The following is a 21,050-nucleotide window of genomic DNA, read 5'->3' as shown; positions in this document are numbered from 1 at the left end:
TCTTCTCCTCTGAAACTACTGGGCCAAATTAAACCAAACTTGGCCACAATCATCATTGGGGTATCTAGTTTAAAAAATTGTGTCCAGTGACCCGGTCAACCAACCAAGATGGCCACCATGGCTAAAAATAGATAATAGGGGTAAAATGCAGTTTTTGGCTTATAACTCAAAAACCAAAGCATTAAGAGCAAATCTGACAGGAGTTAATTTGTTTATCAGGTCAAGATCTATTTTCCTTGAAAATTTCAGATGAATCGAACAACCCGTTGTAGGGTTGCTGCCCCTGAATTGGTAATTTTAAGGAAATTTTGCTGTTTTTGGTTATTATCTTGAATAATATTATAGATAGAGATAAACAGTGAACAGCCATTATGTTCAGCAAAGTAAGATTTACAAATAAGTCAACACGACTGAAATTGTCAGTTGACCCCTTTAGGAGTTATTGCCCTTTATAGTCAATTTTTAACCATTTTTCGTAAATCTTAGTAATCTTTTACAAAAATCTTCTCCTCTGAAACTACTGGGCCAAATTAAACCAAACTTGGCCACAATCATCATTGGGGTATCTAGTTTAAAAAATGTGTGGCGTGACTCGGCCAACCAACCAAGATGGCCGCAACAGCTAAAAATAGAACAAAGGGGTAAAATTCAGTTTTTGGCTTATAACTCAAAAACCAAAGCATTTAGAGCAAATCTGACATGAAGTAAAATTGATTATCAGGTGAAGATCTATCTGCCCTGAAATTTTCAGATGAATCAGACAATCTGTTGTTGGGTTGCTGCCCCTGAATTGGTAATTTTAAGGAAATTTTGCTGTTTTTGGTTATTATCTTGACTATTATTATAGCTAGAGATAAACTGTAAACAGCAATAATGTTCAGCAAAGTAAGATTTACAAATAAGTCAACATGACTGAAATGGTCAGTTGACCCCTTTAGGAGTTATAACTTATTGCCCTTTATAGTCAATTTTTAACCATTTTTCGTAAATCTTAGTAATCTTTTACAAAAATCTTCTCCTCTGAAACTACTGGGCCAAGTTCATTATAGATAGAGATAATTGTAAGCAGCAAGAATGTTCAGTAAAGTAAGATAGTAAGATGTACAAACACATCACCATCACCAAAACACAATTTTGTCATGAATCCATCTGCGTCCTTTGTTTAATATTCACATAGACCAAGGTGAGCGACACAGGCTCTTTAGAGCCTCTAGTTGACATGTCTGTTTTATAGTTTCCTTTTGTATAACTGCTAGTTTATTTGCCCTTGCTGACATGTCAGTTGCTGGATAATTGGATTTCATTAACAAGTTTAGTTACCATGACTATATGGTCATGATGCATTTCTGTTTAAATTAAAATGAATCTGATTGTTTTTGAAGAACACATTTTATTCTAAGACTTTAAATGATTATATGCATAAGGTTTTCATGCTATAAAATGGACAATTCTCTGGAGATTTAAGATGTCAACAGTAAAGTAAGAAGCAGTAATTACAGACATAGAAATAACTCTGTGTGTCATTAGAGAATTATATAATCTGAGTGCAGACTTTAGGCTTTCAAAACTTCCAACATATTTTAAAAAATTGTTCATTTACCTAAAGCATTATTTTGTTGATTTGTAGTTTGGTGTTTAAATACTTTTTCACGGTATTGATTTCAGTGATTGCAAATATTTCAATTAATTTTAAAATATCATACATTGACATAATCATCAATATGAATCAATCCACTTTAAAATGCTATTGTTTAGCAGAAGCTAAGAGATTGACCTTGTGGATTCTGGACTTGCTACTGAAATTGACCAAAGTTGTTTTTTGTTTCACTTTGCCCAAACTTACCAACTAAAAATGTATTTATATTCCAAAACAATTAAATGTTTCTACTTTTTTTTATGAGTTTCAAAATTTACCTGCAGCTGAGCAAATCTAACAAAATTAATTAGTTTTACCAAAACTCATCAGATACAAAATAATGTCTTATTTGAGCGTTATCTTTGAGACAAATTAGAGTCTTTATTCTATATTTGAACAAAAATGTCTCAGAATCATACCATTGAAAAATATTCAATATTAAATTAGTTAATTAGAAAATGTTGCAAAATATAGAGTCAATTTGTGTTGTAATTTAGTGTTCTCATTTAATTGCCTGAGTAAATGATGACGGCTTAACAATGATATTCTATTTCTTCTGCTAAGTAAATGATTAATGTATGCGTTTAAACAAATGCTCTGAATAGTTTAATTAAGCTGTAATGATTAATTGGATTTGAATTTAATGTTCCCATTGTATCATCATCAGAACTACAATACCACATTCCTCTACAGAAGTGAGCATTAGACAATATGTTTCCATGTGAGAATTGACTAAACCTTATCCCACCAATAATGTCAGAGGATATCTATTGGTCAAAATTACAAAGTCCTTATGGAAATCAAATATAAATATATGTAACTGTAGCAATAATTCTTGTTGACAATGTTAATGGTATCCAGAGGATTCACTCTGCTACAGTATTGATCTAGAAGCTGTTAGAAAAAAAGATATAAATTTGTTTGATTTTAGACTGTTAATATCCTTAAGGCTTACATTATCGGAGACAATTTTTGGAGACAATTTTGACGTGTTGTCAGTTGAAAACTGAGATATCTTGATGAATGTATACACATCGGGATAGTTCATTAAAATTGTAGAACTTGTCACGCTGATAGATGGGTGAGTAAAGTTTTATTAATTAGGCAATTTTTTTTCCCCTGACACTCTTTGTCACATTAGTATCTCATTTGTGGAAATAATTTTCTCTTTTTCGGATCTAAATTTTTTTTGGAAAATAAATAATTGTATACATTTCTTCAAATAATTGGAATCCAATAGAAAATTTTGTTGAGCTTGCATAAAATATTTGCCACTGGACATTTAAAGCAACCATCAATTAATGCAGTTCATGAAGAAATTAAATGACATGTACATACGTCTATTAAAAAAGTGACCCAATTTGTTCCAATGCTTTTTATATCACATCAAATTAATAGACAGGTACAAAGTTGCCAATCTGAACTAGACAGAAAAATTACTAACAATGGGGGTGGGGTGGGGGTGGGGAAAAGAAATTGGGAGTTAAAATAATGCTCATTATATCATACAACGATGATACTTTACATTAGTTCTATGAATTCGTTAGTAAATTCGTTACCTCTTTTGGAACTAAACTGTAAGATACAACTTACTCAATAAAATTAGAATCAATGTGCAGGGCATGAATTTATTCTAACTATTTTGCTTTAAACATTATTGAACATTTGTTTGGAACTGTTTACAATGATCATTTGCATGTTTGTTTTATACTTTAGAAAAATAAAACTAGCAATATTATTTACTACATATTTATTGTAATTCAATGTGGTGCCATGTCCGTCTTGCTTATGCACACTGCCCTCAAGTTACCATAAAAAAAAAAGTCAGATCAATAGCTACATACGGCTTTAATACCAAAATAATAATTTATCACCAACACCATATTTTACTCATGGCTATTAAATTAATGCCTAGTATTGGACCATTTAAAAAATATTTCTTCAATTAAAATTGGCCCTATTTGAAGCAAACAATTCTATTGTTTTGAAAAAAATATCATCATTCATTTCTGTGAATATTATAATAACAGTGTAATAGTACCAGCTCATTTTAAAATACTCATGTTTGAAATTGTTTTCTCACATTTTTCATGTCCTTGCCTCTTATAGCTGACTATTATGATATAGGATTTCTCATTGTTGAAGGCTGTTCAGTTGCCTTTAATTGCTAACATCCACTTCATTTGAACTCTTGTGGATAGTTTTCTCATTGGCAATCATACCACATCTCCTTATTTTTATACTCTTTCCTTTTTGCTCTTGTGAATCGAAATCTGCACATTAAGTTTGATTGGCCTTAACTATCTGATTAGCTCAATGTATTTTCAGTGTGCTAGTGTTGGGATTACTGGTGTATACTAATAATTTTAGCTTGTTGCTGCAATCATTCCCTGTAAATTACATTGTTTTATGACAGTGTTGACTGCCTAGCAGAACAATAAATGGAATTGCCAGCTTCATAAAAATCTGTATTTTATATCTCCCTCCATACATGAATGCCATCAGTGCAAACATTTTTATGAGGCTTGTGATTGAACAGAATTGATTTGAAATTCTAGTGGGACTAATTTTTCCATAAAGACATGTTGGGAAACCAAACCTTTTTTAATGGTAATGTTTTCCCGTCAATTCTGTTAATGAATCTTTTTTGGCTGGTTACAGACTCGCTCTATTTAAAGTTTATATGATATGGATATTTGATAAAAAAATATGAAAAATTTATATGATGAAAGTGCTGTGGGGGGGGGATTCTGTGTTCTATATTCTTTAATTTTGTTACTCTGTTTTCTCTATCCTTTATAAAGGATTAGGTTCACTTATGGCACAAAATGGCCTTTAATAACAACTTGATCATAAAACACCAAAAAGGTCACAATTTGTTTTGTAAATGGGTCTATTTCAAAAGTCTTAATGCTTAAAATACATCAGTTCTTTTCATAAAAGTATATAATATTCTTCAAGGTAATTAAGCCCGTTTTGGACATTTTGTCAAGATAAGATGATTTTGTGCAATTTTATGACCTAAAAGCTTTAGACACACCTTTGCTGCCACCTACGATCCAAAATGTGTTGTAACCAAAAGATTCCAATTTTGATATAAAATTTATCAATTTCAAAACTTTTTGGGTTGTGGATGGTGGCCAAGGTTAATATGCCAAAAATTATAAAATTTGAAAAATAGTACCAAAATTGACCTGAAAATAAAAAATATGTTTATTTAAGGGGTCATAGCTTCATAATTGTAAAGGAAAGAGCCAGAAAAATATGTTTTGTTTTACTAGTATTATCACAATTATTTCTTCATGAAATTTAAGTAATATTTTGGCCAATTTTAACCCTTCATAACCTTGTCCAAATTTGCCTGTTATTCAATATTCTTTATTTTTCAGTACACACTATTCTCCATACTTTAATATTTTTTGCCTAATTTCCATTTTTTTTATTTTTTGGCTTTTTATTCTGTACATATTCTCTTCTCCGTAAACCCCCTCCACACCCTCAATTATACCACATCTCCTTATTTTTAGACTGCGTTTACAGGTTTCAGTTTCATAATCAGGAATGTTATTGTAACTAGGCATCGTCTTATTTGGAAAAAAAGATGGAATAATTACATTAACTGGCAATGCTCAAGACAAAATAGGCTTGTTAATTTCCCAATTAAGATTTGAATATATGGATATGTCAGTTAAGCTTTAATTTGATTTGTATGTTATTGTCTTACACTATAACAAGACACCTGCTATCTCTCCTATTATTCACCAGTGAAATACCAATTAGATGACAGACATTTGTAGAATCATAACTCATTACAAACTCAGCTTTTTAACCTAAAGGAAATCTGAACTGATCAGAACATTGCCTCATTCTTTGCTTGTGATTTATGGGTATTGGTTAGATAGGTTTTCCCCAAATACTGAGGATTCATATTTTGTCAGTACCAATTTTTCATGGATTAAGAATAACTTACATGTTGGTAGATATTTGATTTTGTGGTTTTGCAAATGTCTGCATGCATGCCTATAGAAAATTTGTCATTCATTGAACATTTAATTAATTTTGTGGTTTACCTTTACCCAAATAATCCACGAAAATTAGTATACAATGGATAGTAATGAATTCACAGTAGCCAAATTTTGATGCATTATACCTGGTAAAAGTGTATGTGAATATTTTTTTATATGTCATTGGCGGATCCAGGGTGTGGTTCCGGGGGTTGGAACCCCTGCTTTTTTTTTTGGCTGATCAATGCATTTGAATGGGGACATATAGTTGGAACCCACCCCCCTTTATCCTGTGCTGGGAACCCCCCCTCTTTTTAGAATGGCTGGATCCGCCCCTGTATGTCACAAAAGATGACTGTTTTAAACATACTTTGTTCTCCCTCTGTTACTAGGCCCATAGTGATGACCATGTACGTTAAATCATCTTTAATCAACCTCAAAAGACTGAAGCAGTTAAGGAAAGATAGAAAAGGGGAAACAGTGGTGGAGCCAGAATCTTTTTTCAAGTGGGGCCCACTGACTGCCTAAAAGGGAGCCCCTCCAATCATGCTTCAGTGATTCCCTATATAATCAACCAAATTGTTCCAAGAAAGGGGGGCCTCCTCTTAATCCGCCTCTGGGAAAAGTTTGTTCAGACATATGGCTTAATTGCTGTAAGCAATCTTCTGTATTTTTTTTTTTAGTTCCAAGTTCTTTAGCATTAGAGAAAGCTCTCAGTCTCATACATGCAATTATTGCATTAAAAATACATAGTTTGACAGAAACAAATGGAGATCTGATAGCTCTTGAAGATTGATATGTACTTTAATCCTTAATTGTATAATATGTTATCAGTGAAGATTTTGTCTTCTTTCTTACTGCACTTTTAAATCCTTAATTGCATAATATCTTACTAGAAAAGATTTTGTCTTCTATCTTGCTGTCCTTTTTGGATCAACATAGCATTTGGTTGTCTAGACATATCAAACATATATATTTTGTTCAAGACATAATTGGTAATTTTGAAACCAAAATTATAAACATACAAACTGGTCATTGGAAGTCATTAAAGGTAGCATTATGGCCTTGAAATAGTTTTATAAACGAACAACAGTCATTAGTTTAACAATGTTAATATGCATGTGTGGTTAATATGCTACTTGATTATTAAGTTTATTCCTTATTTGAGTAGGTGTCAATTTTTTGGCATTTGTTTCTTTTTTTTTATTATTGTTTTAGTACATGTGTACTGTTTAACCTTTTAAAAAACTTAAGGTAATAGTTGATTTTTCATACTTGTTTTATAAAACTTAAGCACCGACTTAGCTGTAGTATTTAGACTTGAGCACTGATTTACAGATAGAAGTTTTCAAATTGTATGTTTCTACAACAAGCAAATGGTTTTACCTGTAGAGGATAGATTGTTCTCAGGGACTTACCTTTCCCTAAATGTCATCAGTTAACCTGCATGATCTCTAACTTTACATCTCAGCTCCTTTGTTCTAACGTCAGGGGTGATCTGGGGTGATCTGAGCCAGATCACCCCAGTTTGAGTTTCTTTGTTATGCATGCTTTCCTTTGTTCTGTAACATTTTGGCGTGAATGTCAAATCCACTATAAAACTTATAATTAAATATACAATTATATGGAAAAGACTATCTTTCAAAATTCACGTAGTAAAAATCCAGTGTATATGCTGGGATTCGAACTCAAGACCTTTAGCATATCAAGCTGTGACACATACCACTACACCAGGACGACTGGATATGAACTATTGTTAATTTAACATACTTAAAGGAAGCAAGATATTTTTATAAGTGGGGCGAGTTGGCAGACCTTTTATTCAGTGGGGTTTTAAAACCCTTTTAGATAATAAGTGAGTTGTCAGACTGATTGTTCAATTTGATTTTACGCTTTTTCAAAAGTGGGGCGAGTCGGTAAACAAGAGTTGGGCAATTTTTATAAAGTGCCGATTGGCCAGTGGGGCAAGTTGACATTGTTTGATATCTACTCATCATGTTCGGAGGTCATAAAGGGTATAAATCATAAGTATATTATAATGATTGTGTGGCGTTCTTAACAAAATTTTATGAATTGTAAATGGTTTTTTTCGTCTAATCTCAAAAACAGCTGGGATGTAAAATAGTTATCCCATTCGGATTTGTTGTGTCAGTGTTAGATCACCCTCTGGTCTCTGGTCATTCAGGTGATCTAACACTGACACACTGCGTCCTCGTGGAATAACTATTAAATAATTGTAATGCAAGTGTTTGCTTTACCTGATTTCTAACTCATTGATTTGCCTGATTTTTAACTCATTGCTTTACCTGATATCTAACTCATAACTGTACCCGATTTCTTACTCATTTCTTTACCTGATTTCTAACTCATTACTTTTCTGATATCTAACTCATTTCTTTACCTGATATCTAACTCATAACTGTACCCGATTTCTTACTCATTTCTTTACCTGATTTCTAACTCATTACTTTTCCTGATATCTAACTCATTTCTTTACATGATATCTTACTCATAACTGTACCCGATTTCTTACTCATTTCTTTACCTGATTTCTAACTCATTACTTTTCCTGATATCTAACTCATTACTTTACCTGATTTCTAACACATCATTGCTTTACCTGATTTCTAACTCATTTCTTTACCTGATTTTTAACTCATTTCTTTACCTGATCTCTAACTCATTACTTTACCTGATTTTTAACTCATTTCTTTACCTGATTTCTAACTCATTACTTTACCTGATTTTTAACTCATTACTTTAGCGGAGTTTTAAACTAAACTAATTGGTCTTTGCCTGATTTTGAACTTAATGCTTAAGGATGTCTGCTTGTCATGTTTTGGAATTTTTGTCAGATTTTTGGAATCCTCTAGTTTTATCGATTTGATTACCTTAAAAAAATATCCCCATGAACCCCCATTTTTCTTTTTATAAATCTTTTACATGTATAGTTATAAGTCATTTGTTAAAGTCTTATAAAATTTTATTTATTTTTTAATAGTATTTGAGAACTTTAACTGGTCAATGATAAAACTATGAAAAGTCAAGAGAGAACATTTTCCCACCAAAATTCCAATGGCTAATATCTCGAAAACAAGCACATTGACCCCTATATTTTTTTTTGCTTTTTTGATTCATCAATTTATTACCTATCAATACATACTAGTTTTATGAAAAGTTATTTATTTTGAAACTGAGCAGCGAACATCCTTAACCTGCTTTTTAACTGATGATATTACCTGCTTGAACACATTCATTGTGTTTCCTGATTTTAAACTCATTGTTTTACCGGCTTTGGAACATAATGCTTTGCCTGATTTATAACTCAATACTTTTCCTGATTTTTTACTCATTATTTTATCGCTTACTGGCATTGATGTACCAGATTTCTAAATGTGAGGGTCTGTTGGGAATAGTAAAAGTTAGTGAATGTACGGACAATTTACTCCTATGTGTACATACTAACAGTTTTGCTACAAAGTAATTCTATTATTGCAGTAAATCAAGCCTAACAAATGCTTTTCATTCAAAATTACTATAGATGAGGCTGCCATACACTGGGTTTACTCTCATGGGAAGAAATTTTTAAATATTTTCTGTCTAGACTATGCATGTAAGGACACTAAGATTGACTAAAGAAGTCCTAATTTAGTGAATTTAGAAATGTGAATTATGGAGGAAAGTTCAGGAAAACTGACTAAACATCAACTGAATACTAGATAGTACGTAGGTGTATGCATTGTGTTAGATATTGTGTAATAAAATATCAATTCTGAATCCCTTTTGGCTAGTAAGACAAATTACAAAATATCTCTTCAGTTCCTTAAAAGATATAAAACAAGTTTATGTGAAATAAAAAGGATCGAATATTATTTTGCAGTAAACTGTCGCCTCTATTATGTTCAGTTCATAGAATTGGATGTTGGAACATTATGTTTTGTTAAAGCAAGTCCCTTGAGTTTTAAATGTGTGTTACGACTATTGTTCCTGGAAACTAAATGAAAAAAAAATGTTTGATTTAAATAAATAGTGTTTGCTTAAGACTCATAAAACATTATTTTGATAACATTTGACAAAGTATCTGAGCTGCTTTTATAGTTTAATCCAGATTAATGTCATACATTTGGGAAATTAATTGAACAGTATATTGAAGTGATAAAACTATCCTCTGGTATATAATGATTCTGGTATGAATAATTGATGCTTTCTCAATTGCAAGTCAAAATTTCATGATGCTTACAATATGTATATATAGCATATATGCTAATGGCTATTGTTTTATTATTGTTTCCAAGGGACTTAAGGTGATATATACGTATATATATATGTAAAGAGAGGACATTATACTTACATGAACAGGAAGTTATAGGATTCACCTGTAACCTTTTATTATGGAATAAAAATTATGGGAACAGCCGAAAGTACAGGTAAATTTACATAAATGGAAATATTTTCTCAAATTGAAAAAAATAATATTTATTTTGAAAAATTTCAAGGATAATATACATAAAGAACATTTATATTAGTTTTCATGGAAAAAGGAGAAAATTTTATGCCAATAATCATAATATAAGTTGAAAACAATATCATTTATGTTTGCTTGAGAAAAATTCTAAAAATATAAATAGTCACAAATTGACATCTAAGCAATTTAAAAATACATATATGAAAGTTTAAATAGGAGACATTTCTTCAGAAAATAATTAAAAATGTCAATTCAGCACACTAAAAATATAATAAGTATAAAACCCATAACTCATGAACTATTTCAAACAGGTTAGTTGGAAAAAATTGTACTATTTGTTTAGCTTGTCACAGTCATAAAATATCCTAATAAAAACTGAAGGAAGTCCAATGAACTAGGTTGTACATTGTAATTTACACAAGCATATAAAATGTTAAGTGCTATATATAATATTACACAAAACAATATTAATGATATAAATAAACTTTATAATCAATTGTAAAAATTCTGTGGAAATTGAGAATATTTAACAATACTGAGTGGCGCTCACTTTAAAAAAAAGATATGTAGGCATTTTTTTCTATTTTTCTAGGAATTTAAGAATTGTGTGCTTCCTATGTGTGATCTTTTCCAATATTGAGTTTTAGAAAATTAGGAGTTGAAAACTTTGAGATATTTGACAAAGATCATCTTTTTGGAGTCTATTTTAGCAATGATCTTCATGTATATCTCTAATCTGGTTGTGTGCAAATATGGTTTTGTTCTAAAACCTCTCTAGTGCACAAAATTTCTAAATAGCGACAATGTGTATTGTTAAAGCATGTGTGTTGTTGAAAACTATGTGTTGACTTGTTATTTCCTTTTGTGTCATTGGTCAGGCAGGTGTCTTATTGATGTATCATCTGAATCTCCTTTGTCCTTAATATGTATGAAATATTTGCCGCTGGACATTGAACAATCTATCAATTGATCTATACTTCTATTCATTACACATTACATCTTCATCTTTTGAAAACGGAAGACATTCTATAAACAGGCTGATTTCATAACCTTAGTTTAGTACTTAAGTGACCATTTACCCAGCTGACCAATACAATGTAATCAATTATTTATTGTAATGAAAGGCAACTAACATAATAAGCTCTTTCCTAGACAAAGTAATATTTCAAATTATTGGTATAATCATTTTTCCTTTGGCTTTGGCAATTTCCAATAAAAACTAGTAAAAGCCATTCATCATTGTGGTAACCAATGAAATGGTGTTGTGACCCCAATACAATACCACTTGACTTCAGGGTAATATGGGATGGTAGGACGTGGAACAATTCTCAGATCAAATTCAAATATTTCATTGGATTTGTGTCAAATGTAAATGAGCAAAGCAAATTTTGAGTACAAGGGATTGTTTGCTTTTGACATTGTTTATCGATTATCATAAAAGGTTCAGTTGGCAAATTAGAAAAATATAGAAGTATTTGACAAGAAAATGATTAAAGATGAGGATAATTGTGCTAAAAAGAGTTTGTGGACTTCTATCTATCGAATAATAGAGTATAAAAGATGCATCAATATCCAAAAATGTTTCTTTAAGATTTTGTAACACACTGAATGTTTACGACATCAAACTCAGAACCTGAAGCTAATCTAAATTATCCATCTTTTAAAAACCATTATTTTTATTAACAAATGACACTACATATTGTCATACAAATATAATGGTTTCAGAGGCTAATAAAATGGAACACATTTAATTGCAATTGGTTTTGATTAAAGTCGCTATCAGTTTTCTAAAGAGCTTTTATATCAAAACTGAAATACTGTGCAAAGTGGGAATTTTCCTTCAGGGAGTTATTTTCCCTTAATTCACAATGAAGATAGAATTGTTAAAAAATCCATTTACATTATAATGATCCAGAGGGAAAATCAGTATAATTGACAAAAAAAATACTAAGTGAAACGTTGTAAACAAGTTTGGCTCTAGAAATGGCAGAGTTAACATTCTGTGAAAATTAAATCACTTAAGTTTACAGTGCATTATTGTTGAAAAATGTTCCCTTTAAAATATATTAAAGTAAACATACCATATATGGTAAAGAAAATATGATAAATAATTATGTACTGTGGATTCATCAGGGGCGGATCCAGCCATTTTAAAAAGGGGGGTTCCCAACCCAGGATAAATGGGGGGTTCCAACTTTATGTCCCCATTCAAATGCATTGATCGGCCAAAAAAAAGGGGGAGTTCCAACCCCCGGAACCCCCCCTCTGGATCCGCCACTGATTCATTCTTATTTGTTGGATACCTGTTTGATGGATACACTTGAACCACACATTCAAATGTTCAACACATTTTTAATGCATTTTGTATGCAAAGATTGGTAAAACCATGAAATCAAATGAAAAATGCCACTTTTCCTCAATCCACAAATATTGGTACCAAAGAAAATAAGTGAATCCACAGTACTGTAAAGTTAAAGTAAAATAATTACATTACATGTATGTTTCATTATAATACGTTATCAGTCTGCACGGTTAGCCACTAGTCCGATGCCCCACACTAGTAAAATTTCATTCGGACTAGTAAGTTTTTGCAAAACTTTGTTTGGCCCAATAAGAAAAATGTCAGAATATTAGTCTTCGGACTAGTAGTTGAAAAAGTATGGTGCAGACTGCGTTATTCTGATTGGCTAACTGCACATCACATGTTATTCCTTAAGCAATTGCATTACTCAATAAAACTTTTCATTCATGATAACACGTTGTCCCACAATAAAGTGCACAGGTGAATTAAATAAAACAATAATAAATTCGTGTTTTCATTATCATAGCTAAAAAAATTGTAATTATAAGTATTGAATGCTTCTTTTTGTAACTTCATATGGTTGTAAAAGCGTTGACCGTGCGCACATTTTTAAAATGAAGCGCTTAGTCTGTGCTTCATACAAAATGTACTTCGGTCAACGCTTTTACAACCCAATGAAGTTACAAAAAGAAGCATTCAATTCTTAATTGAACCAACAGCTTAATTTTGTTGATTTTCGCTATTAATAAGTTTACAAAGGGAATATCCAAACTTGCATAAAATATTTGTCTATGGGATAGGTTTTTCGTAATATAGAACGGAAATTCATCATAATTTACCATATTCCAGAAATAAATTGGCCATTCTAAATTATATTTCAAAAACAAATATATTAATAAGAATTATTTGCTATATGATAGTTGCTAATCTTTTCTTCTGATGCTGTGATATTTAATCACATAATTGGTAGTATTTTCTCCAAGGGATTGAAATTTCCGATGTTCTACTGCAGATTAATGAAGCATAGCCCAGTCTATGTTGCCTTTCATATAAAACAACTTTTCAATATTTGAATAGATATTTCTATTGTTAATGTATTGTCTTTGGAGTACAGTAAAATCATGTTTTAGGCCATACTTTAAAAATCTTGGTTTAAAAGTAAATTATGGCTTAAAATGGTCTACTGTGTTGCTGGTCTTTAACAAAGATTAAAAACATGTCTTTAAAGATACCATTCAAAAACTTATCATAAGTTTTAACTGACTATCGATCTTTTCAACAACAATATGTACTATATTGCCGATCTCGACAAAAAAAAATATATAAAAAATACCGCAAATTCGGCATTTTCCATCATTGTTCGTGGACTCGATCTTGTCAAAAGTTGCCTTGGACTATACAAAAGAACTAGACTTTTTCCTCGATATTTGGGGATGAAGAGGGGATGCGGACTATACACAAATGCGGACAATACACGACCGTATACGGAAAATACATTCACCAAAAGTTTCATTTGTAATTTGTTGGTTATTTTAAAAGTAAGCGAGGACATTTTTCAAAAGCACTATTTTGTGTCAGAGTAGGGCTACTTTTACATACATTCTAAATCGGAGTAAGTAATTGGTAGTCTGACACCTAAACAATCAATACACTGATCCCAGTAAAAGTTGACCAGAATCCCAGCCTTTGAAAAAATTTGATGTTCATTGTATTCCAGATAACTGTTTTAGAATTGATTTAAACTTGTTCTTTAATTTGCATATTTTGTCTCAGTTTTTGAAAGGTCTTGATTTTATGGCATGAATTGAAACATAAGATGTTGGGTATACATGTAGGCCAATAACAAGCAAACAACAATCTAAAAACATCTGGAGGATTGACTTTTTATATACCATCATCAAATGCTAATTCAAAGTAGTGTGGAGTCTAGAAATAAAACATAAAGACAGATTTGCTTAGTTTGTATATTTTATTTAACAACATGAGAGGATTAAATGACTGAGAGAAAATAATCTGAATATTCCAACATTTATAGGCTTTCTGAAAAAGGAAAAATCATTAAAAACAAGATAAGATTTAAAGACAGTGATTTTGATGTCTGAAACGATTTCAAAAATAAATTGCTTTGAGAAATTATTGTCGGCTTAATATCTTTCAGTGTTTTGTTCTCAATATCATTGAATGTTTTTATTTATTCAAACAGAGATAAACTCATATTGTATTAAATATATGTATATGCACTTATAATTGTGATTTAAAAAAATATTTAAAGTTCAATAATTTTTTATTCTTTTAATGAGTAATTCCTCATAAATATCAGTAATATTGAAATGTTTGTATAAAAACATGTTTTTGTCATTATTCCCTCACTGAGTCTCGTCTATTTGAAAATTGTTTGAGATGCAAATCTAATGGCTCAAGCAGAGTAAATAATTTATTTAAGAGCCTTGGTGACCAAGTTGTCTTAGTAGTGGAATTACTAGGTGAGCTTCAGGCATCAATCATAATTGTCTAAGATTGTGGTTCTCCACAGACTCTGGCTTCCTCCATCATTAAAAGCTGACCTCTGTGTAATACCACAATAGATCTGGAAGTGGCATAATAAATACCAATCAATAAATCAAACCATTTATTTAAATCTTAATTTCAAAGGTAGACGACCTAGATGCTTCATGACTTGTACACATATGTCTTATTAAGTTTCTGTTTGCCAGGAGTATTTGTTCTTGACTTCATCTTCTTAAAAACAGTATGGTATTTATTTCAGCCTGGAACTCTTGTTTCATTTGTGACTTTAAGACATCTCATATGCTGCTGAAGTTTGCTTTCATTAGTTTGTTTAATAAGATTATACATGCTTTTGTCTTGTCATTATGTTAATGTTGTTTTTGTCACAAATCGTATATTTAAGTTGGTTTATATGACAATAAAAAGCTGATTTGATTTGATTTGATTGAAGTTTTGGAAGAAGTGATTTGGATTTTTTTTCTTTTTGAGGCATGAAAACATAAAACATGATGTATTATTTAAGCATGGTAGTCAGAATCACTTTGTGTTCCTGGAATATTTAAATCAATGGGGATAAATAAATAATGGCTTTCACTTTAACCTTAAAACCAAAAACAACTTGTTTTGCATATCAGATGTATATTTTAAATATTTATGTCTTACATTTGTAGATAGTGGTAGAATGAAGAAAATTTATGATCATATTGATTTTTAAGAAAAGATTTTACTAGAATTGAAATCCTTAGTTAAACAACAACATTTTATGCAAGTCACAATAGAGAAATAAAGAAAAATCATCATGGAACAATGTACTGAAAATCCCCTGAGAAATAAATCTTTTAGATGCAACTAATCTTTGAGCATGACTTAAAAAGAACGTTGATGCATTGAATATCTCCATTGAATTAAAACAATAAATAAAGGGAGTACAATTTTATAGATGCAGTTTCTATGTTAGGACATCTTAACATATGCTTTTGAGTTATAGCACCTTATTGTGTGTCATGATGAAACATACTATTCAGAGCTTTATAAATATCTTGACAGTAATTAATCTAATGTGTTGTTGGGTTGATAAGCTTGGGACTTTTTTCCACATCTCCCTTAATTCTGACCTTTAACCACATGGCAGATGTTCAGTGGTTGTATTCCTTAATTTTTTTTATGCCCAATTTATTGGCATTATGTTTTTCTGTCTGTGTGTCCATTCCTCCGTCTGTTTGTCCTGCTTCATGTTAAAGTTATTAGTCAAGGTACTTTTTGATGAAGTAGGAGTCCAATCAATTTAGTACACATGTTTCCTATAAAAGAGGGACGAAAGATACCAAAGGGACAATCAAACTCATAAATCTAAAACAAACTGACAACGCCATGGCTAAAAATGAAAAAGACAAACAAACAACAGCACACATGACACAACATAGAAAACTAAAGAATAAACAACACAAACCCCATCAAAAACTAGGGGTGATCTCAGGTGCTCCAGAAGGGTAAGCAGATCCTGCACTACATGTGACCCCCGTCGTGTTGCTTATGTGATAACAAATCCGGTAAATAGTCTAATTCGGTAGGTCACATTCATGAAAGTGAAGGAGATTGTAGTTACGACGTAAGGAACATATCCAATATCATTTGTGAAACGGTTATTCCATAACGGTCAACCAACTCGTGATGGCATCCGTAAAATTTACGAAGGGATGATTTCAACTATGATATGATCTGTCAAATTAGAGTTTAAACTCCAATTTTATGGTCCACTGAACATAGACAATTATAGTGCAAATGGGGCATCTGAGCACTATAGACTCATTCTTGTTGTACTTTAATTGCAGATTTCTGTTTGTCATTATTTATGCTCAATGTCTTGTTCACTTAGCATTATGATTACTGTCTTGTCTCAATTTATTCCGATTGTTGAAGCCCATGGGATAAAATTTAGTTATAAATAAAAGGATATAATGGGTATATGTCAATGAGATTGAGATGGCAACTAAATAGATAAGATAAACAAAAGACATGAAGGGATTATTAGTTTAAAGTTGGTACATAACACTAAAGGGAGACAACCTTTGTAAAAATCATCAGAATGTGAATTTTTAGTTCCCATCTCAATCTCATCGACATATACCCATTTTATCCTTTTATGTGTTAATCCCATTCTAGTGTAGAGGAAATATTGACCTCTCAATTTGTCAAACTGCTATATATCCAATAAAAAAGTTCTCATAAAGTGTGGATCAAGTTAAAAAAAATTGTATTTTTTTTCAATTGATCAATTAGTAAATACTATATGTCAAAATTATATGAAAATTAAAGGAGCCAAATAACAGTTTGGTACCACCTTAACATCTATATATGGCAATAGTTTTACCCTGAATATCATATCCAATATTGAAATATCTTTCTTTACATAAAGTCTTATTAAGAACTTTAAAATGTAGTTTCTATTTGAATCTCCAAAACAGTCAATTATTTCTACATCAATGCAGAAGTCTAAAGGGAGGCGTTATATACTAACTAGTTTGATGTGCACTGTTATCGATATTTCCATGTCTTTTGTGAAACAATTAAGATAAAATGTTGTCTTGGAGACTTCCTGAAGAATTCGGAATTGAATTGTTTTGCAACAGTTAATTGGCGGTTCCATTGAAATAATTTTTCATGCAGACATTTTCCAACTTTCAATGTATTATAGCTAACTGAAATTCATTAAAAAAATTAAGTTGGTGGCACTAAATTGGTTTAATCTAATTTTAGCTCGGCAAATCAACGTCAATTCACTCTTTACAATCCTTTTCTGTCATCAACAGAAATTTATTTTGCAGGATGACAATTACACTGTGAGATTAAATCAAGCTTTAGATTGACATACTGATTCTATTATGTAAAATCTTTGGCAGACAATTTCTACAACATTGTTATTTTGAAGCGAAAATACAATAAATTCAACTAATGTAAAAACCAAAACTAATAAATTTTAAGCAGCAATTCCTGTTGTACATTTATTTTGGCAAAACACATGATCAGGTCTTGTGCAGAAAAGCAGTCTAACTGGTCCTGTTAGAATTAAACAATAGAAATTGAACAATCTACGAAACAACATCAAGATGTAAAGTGGCGAAACATTGTAGACCAGAATAAAGCATTTCCTTGCAGTTATCCAGGATGTTGTTGTCTTTTTATAGTTATATCATCTACAAAATGATCAAAATGTTAGTTATATTCCAAAGTTTCCATGGTCACTTTGCAGCTTTAATTTTAAAAATTACATATTACAGTGACTTGACTGTTATATAGTGTTGCTATTCAGTAATTGCAACTCATTCAAAATTTTGACCAAATTGTAATTTGTTTTATTAAACCAAATTGTTCAACTGGTCAAAATATTGAACAAATTGTTCAGCCAAAATGTGAAAGTGCAAGGTGATGAAATAAAACATACTTACAATCCTATAAGACTTTAACTCCACTTTAATGTTGTTCTGACAAAATGAGTTTATCAGTTTGTATAGATATATTATAGTCATTTCCATGGTGAAGGAACTGTCATTATTTTGAATTGCTATAAAAATGTCCAAACTATTAGTACGGAACTGATTGTATTGAAAGTATCATTTTTGTTACAATAAAAATTCATGAGTAGGTGTAAATAACATTACATTTAAGGAAGATGCATCCTTATTGACCATATTCTATGTAGAAAGATTAAAAACTGACCAGATAACAGCATCAGTTATCTTTTCTGCCAAGGGCAACAGTATTTGTAATTAACATCACTCACCAAAACATTTGAGTGGGTGACATGTAAATACTGGATGTCCATCAAGTCTTTTTAGTGCTTGACTCAATCCTACATCTATTGTAAGATTTTTAAGAAATTTCTTTTAGGAATATACATATGTATTAACAATGTCTTAAAGATCAGGGCCAATCAAATATATATTTAAAGGAGTAGTGCACCTTTGGAAGATTACACAAAAATGTGCACTCATGCATCATATTTCCTCCATTTTTATGAAATATAGATTGGTAGTATATATATGAATATTGAAAACAACCTGACCATAGAACAGACAACAGCAGATTAGGTCACCAACAGGTCTTCAATGTAGCGAGAAATTCCTGCAGCGGGAGGCGTCCTTCAGATGGCCCCTAACAAATATATATACTAGTTCAGTTATAATGAACGCCATACTAAACTCCAAATTGTGCTGCTGCTGCATGTTCAAATGTGTCTATCATTGTTTCAATCATGCAATTTTTCATTATATTCCGAGGCTTTATTGTCCTTAAAAATAATGATTTTTTGCAAATATATATCATTTTAGAATTGAAATTAATAATAAAATCCATTATGCAGTCAATTTAAAGTGCAATGATTATTAATGATATATCTGCAACAACAACTATTTATGACTTATGTTCAATTAATCAAATCCTGACAAAAGTGCACTTTGATCAGGATTCTATACACAAGAACAGCTGACAGTTGCTAAAAGCATTTTTTTCTCTCCATAATTTGAAATTGGGTAAAAGCTAAATAAAGAACTTCATTACTAGATGTATATACACTGATTTCCTCTCTGTGATCAGTGGTTAATTGAAACTTCTTTCTGGTCTTTCTATTAATTAACTTATAATTGATGTTTATCTGAAACCAGCTCTGTGATCTTAACAGCAGGAAATTTCTAAATTATTGATTCTACTTCATTAAACTGCTGGATTAATATATCACACATAGTTTCTTCATTGGCTAACGTTATAATCCCAAGATACAGTTTTAAGTGAACTAAATACTCTGAGACTATATATGTCCGTGCCATCTGATCTAACAGTTCAGGTCCGAGTTTCATTAAGGGGAGATAATTATCTGAAATATGAGGTGGTAATTTGAAAGGTGGTTGTCACCATTTCCAATAAACAAGACAAGTTTTTTGTAAAGTTATGTACACAATCTTCATACAATCTTCATACAAATTCCTAAGGCTTCTGCTAATTTTCCAAGTGGAAAACATTTTTGTAGTCCTACCAGTCAAATTAGGAATTACTGTGGGTATCCAATCACCTTTGTGGTAGTGAATTACCTATTGCCTGACTAGTTAAAAAAAATGCCAATACAATTTGTCCATTTAAATTGTACAATAGGTATTGTGAGAGCTATTATCAACAGGTGGTCATTTAACTACCTGTAGATTTACCTGGTTTGTTTTTAACAGAACTAATTTAAATGAATGATAGCTAGCTTGCTTTCCTCATGTCCAATGTCCTGAATGGACTATTCTATTTAGGTATGGGACATTTTACATTTGATACACTATTTGTTCTTTCTAACAAAGATAATTATTGTAAATTTTTTTTTTGGATAACAATCACAAATAAATCATTGCTGGTAAATCCCACTTTCATAATGAAGAATAAAGCACTGAAATTTCTATTCACTAAGCCATTTGTACTTTTTTGATATATTGAAAATAAATTTTTCACAGTAATTCCGATTGAAGAAGATCCTGAATATTAAATGAAACTTAGAATTACTACTATTCCATTTCAGGAATCGTAATATAACATGAAAATATATCCCATTATAAAACACCAAGCCACACATAATTCATCTTGTAGAATTATTCACAATTAGATGGGCTATCCAAAAAAATCCATTTCACAAACACTTTAATTCCATATCAGGAATCAGAAACTTAAAATATATCCCACATTAAAACACCATGAAGCAAACATATATCTCCTTTTTTTATAAACTAAATTCACTGATTGAATTTCCATCTTCACTGTAAAGAGACACAAAAAGAAATGGCCTAAAATGCCCCATCTCTAAATAGAATAGTCTATTCAGGACATTGGTCATGATACATGAGGAAAGCAAGCTATCTATCAGTCATTTAAATTTTACCTTTTAGTGATTTTTTTTTACTGGGTAGTTAAATGACCACCTGTTGATGACCTCTCACAATACCTATCATACAATTTAAATGGACAAATTGTGTTGACAATTTTTTATACTGGTCAGGCAATAGGTATTTAAATACCACAAAGGTGATTGTGGAATGACAGTAATATCATTGACCATATAATATATGACTCTTTTTAAACCTTGTCTGTAAATTATGTCATGGTTGT

The 21,050-nt window shown here is 31.0% G+C and overlaps 1 protein-coding gene across 4 annotated transcripts in view; it reads left to right on the top strand.

Moving 5' to 3' along the window:
- Positions 1-21,050, top strand: part of LOC143044407 (paladin-like) — a 127,843-nt gene that overhangs the window by 42,644 nt on the left and 64,149 nt on the right. Inside the window, exons 1-2 of one of the 4 annotated variants that reach the window (XM_076216412.1) lie at positions 2,601-2,717; positions 9,936-10,067. The exons of 1 other annotated variant lie outside the window; for it this stretch is intronic. In XM_076216412.1, coding sequence (XP_076072527.1) covers positions 10,046-10,067 — 22 coding nt within the window. In that variant the 5' untranslated portion in view covers positions 2,601-2,717; positions 9,936-10,045. Of the gene's footprint in view, positions 1-2,588; positions 2,718-9,935; positions 10,068-21,050 lie in introns of those variants that run through there. 2 more of the 4 variants (XM_076216411.1, XM_076216413.1) reach the window with 2 other exon arrangements.

Source organism: Mytilus galloprovincialis, chromosome 9 (genome assembly GCF_965363235.1).
Source record: "Mytilus galloprovincialis chromosome 9, xbMytGall1.hap1.1, whole genome shotgun sequence".
Classification (NCBI taxonomy): domain Eukaryota; kingdom Metazoa; phylum Mollusca; class Bivalvia; order Mytilida; family Mytilidae; genus Mytilus; species Mytilus galloprovincialis.
This window is presented reverse-complemented; position numbering and strand designations above follow the sequence as displayed.